A 2,681-nucleotide genomic window follows, 5' to 3' on the forward strand; every position below is an offset into this window, starting at 1 on the left:
TCACATCATTTGTGGTCTCTGCATTGTGTCTTGATGTGGAGAAGAATACCAGTGAGAATAGCCAGGCATGTAGCTGTTGGGAGGCATATTGACTCCCTTGGCAGAAGCTGAAACGTCCCAGACTGGAGGCAGAGCCGGCGAGCGAGGGGAGAGGGCGGCGGAGCCGGGCAGAGGGTCGCTCTCGTGGGGGTTGCTGCCCTGCTTCAGCAGCTTCTTGAATTTGGAGCGCTTGTTCTGAAACCAGATCTTCACCTGTAAACCAAAACGCAGCAGATATTAGGCTGCCGTCAGCGCCCAGGCCACGACGGGGGAGACCCCCAAGGGGGCCGCGGGTTTGCTCTAGAGACGGTCCTGAGAGCCCACGCCAGTCAGGTGTGGAGTTGGGAATGGGGCGAAGGGAAGGGAAGGAGGGGTAGCTGCTGCTGCTGCTCTTGGGCTCTGGATGCAGCTGGAGAGAACAGGCGAGGCAGAGAGCAGCTGGAAAGCCAGAGGGATGCAGGTTTTAACCTGGAACGTTCTTTTTCCCTGGGCAGGCCGGACTGATCGAGCTGAAACAGAGTACATGCTCTGAGCTCTCCTGCTTTAACGCCTCGTTCAGAATTTTGGAGGTCATTTGATCATTTGGGCAAACTGTTGTCAAACACGGGCAATCATATGATTTTGTGCCAGCAGACAGGAGCCAATAGACAAAGGGCATCTTACAAAGAAATCGTGCATCCGAAAATACGCACGATCAAGCGGTGCTTGCTGATGTGACGGGGGAGGGGGCACAATGGAACCAGGATTGTGGCTTTATTTTAAAAGGTGTTTTTAAAGAAAGGAAAATTCTCTTTTATCGGCGTGTAGTTGGCTATCAAGCTTGCTTTGCTTCTCATCCTGCTCCTAATCCAGCAGAACTCCCGAGGAGGCAGCCTGCACTCGGTGAGGTGTGTAAGGATCGGGCCCACTCTGGCAGATCAGAATTATTACAGAAATTATATATATGTAAGACATATATACACACGTATTTCTTAACAATGAATCAAAGAAAACAACTCCCACATGTGTGTTTGACCTTGCAAACTTTGCAGGCGTAATGTTAGGGCATAAGCATGGGTGCTTGTCTAGCTGCATGCTCAGGATCGGGCCCCTAAACCCAGGCGTGCGAGAGAAGAAAGCGAGACAGCAGAGAGAGAGCGTGCATGCTAAGGATACTAAAATCCCATTTGCAAAACCATCAGGTCTATTCCCATGATTAATGTTTGCTGAGTATTTAAAAAATCGCTGGCTGGAAGCGACTGTTATCAATGACAATGATAAAATCCTGAAGTTATTTGTTAAGCTCATAAATTCACCTGATTACATTTTACCCGAATTGATCCCATCTATCCACGCTCTTCTCCGCAAACCCCAGCCTGGGAAGCCTGTAATGCCTCATGTGTCTTTCAAGCTTAAATTAGCAGAATGGCACAGCTACTCCAACCACACTTAACTATGGCTTAACCTGCCATAATTTTGTACACGGCAGTCTTTGATCTTCAGATCTATTATCACCTTTCGTACATTTTGCCCAAGGGGAACCACTGCATTTGCGTTAGTCATCCAGGGAGAATTAACTATTGATTTTACAGGTATTTCCTAACGTGTTCCCGCTTCCCCTCTACCTATTGGTTGCTACGAGGCAGCTTTGCTCTGCTTTTAGCTCTGCCTCAGGCCCAGCGATTCCTTGCCTTTGTTTTGTTCTCCTTTCCGCAGCTGGGCAATGACATCTCGGTGCTGGAATTCTCCGAAAAATACAGGCAATTTTAAAATGTTACGTGTGGCATCAAAGGGGAGCGTTCACTCGCCGGGCGGCTGAGGGAAGGGCATGTTCAGCCCCTTCTGCGGTAGCCCGGGCTCTCTGTCGTGCATTAGATAAGTCCTATCAGATATAGACGGGGGAGCGTGTGCGTTACCTTTTCTACCGTCCCCATAGAGAGGCCAAAAAGATTTAGGGAGCATCGGACTTTGCTTGGCCTTTATTGCTCGAGCAGGATTTCAGTGATTTGGGATTCCCAGTAATTACCTGTGTCTGGGTAAGTCCTAATGAAGCTGCCAGTTCAGCTCTCTCTGGAAGTGCCAGGTACTGAGTCTGCTGGAAGCGATGGTTTAAAGCCTGGAGTTGTAGACTAGAGTAAATGGTTCGAGGCTTCCGAATCTTTTTCCCTTTTCCATTGAATCTGATTTCACCGTTTTCAATCACTGTGGTTTTTTGCTGATCTGCAAGCAAAACAATACAGCTGAAACATCATCCTCCTCAGCTATTAAACGCGGGTATTTTGGTTGCCACGGCTCCCAAAAACCCAGCAGCTTGCCCCGACGCCGGTTCGACACCGTCGCCTACACGCAGGCTCCGGCTCCTTAAAGGCACGTCGCGACACACGCTGCTGCTTGGGAGCTATCGGGAGAAAAAAAAAACAAAACAAAACCCAAAACTGTCCGGGCATAGTGGGCACGCTGCCTTTGCCCCGGGGCGGAGGAAGGGAGGTAAAAAAAAGGAAAAAAAAAGTGCAGCACTGGCTTGGTGAAGGGATGCCTGGTTCCAGGGCCATCCAGGTTTTACCCAGCTAATTGACTTCGCGTCGCCGATTTGGTGGTCAGTGAATCACCAGTCCGAGACTTTTAACAATGCTTTTCTCCCCCCTCCCGCTCTCCCCCCCCCC

At 49.8% G+C, this 2,681-nt stretch overlaps 1 protein-coding gene across 1 annotated transcript in view; it reads right to left on the bottom strand.

Annotated features, from left to right (window-relative positions):
* DLX6 (distal-less homeobox 6) overlaps window positions 1–2,681 on the bottom strand; it is an 8,947-nt gene continuing 6,266 nt past the window's right edge. The window contains exons 2-3 of the mRNA XM_009895364.1: window positions 2,045–2,238; window positions 1–252 (exon numbers count right to left, since the gene is read on the bottom strand). Coding sequence (XP_009893666.1) covers window positions 1–252; window positions 2,045–2,238 — 446 coding nt within the window. The remainder of the gene's footprint in view (window positions 253–2,044; window positions 2,239–2,681) is intronic.

This window comes from Charadrius vociferus, unplaced genomic scaffold (assembly GCF_000708025.1).
Source record: "Charadrius vociferus isolate BGI_N301 unplaced genomic scaffold, ASM70802v2 scaffold31, whole genome shotgun sequence".
Classification (NCBI taxonomy): Eukaryota; Metazoa; Chordata; class Aves; order Charadriiformes; family Charadriidae; genus Charadrius; species Charadrius vociferus.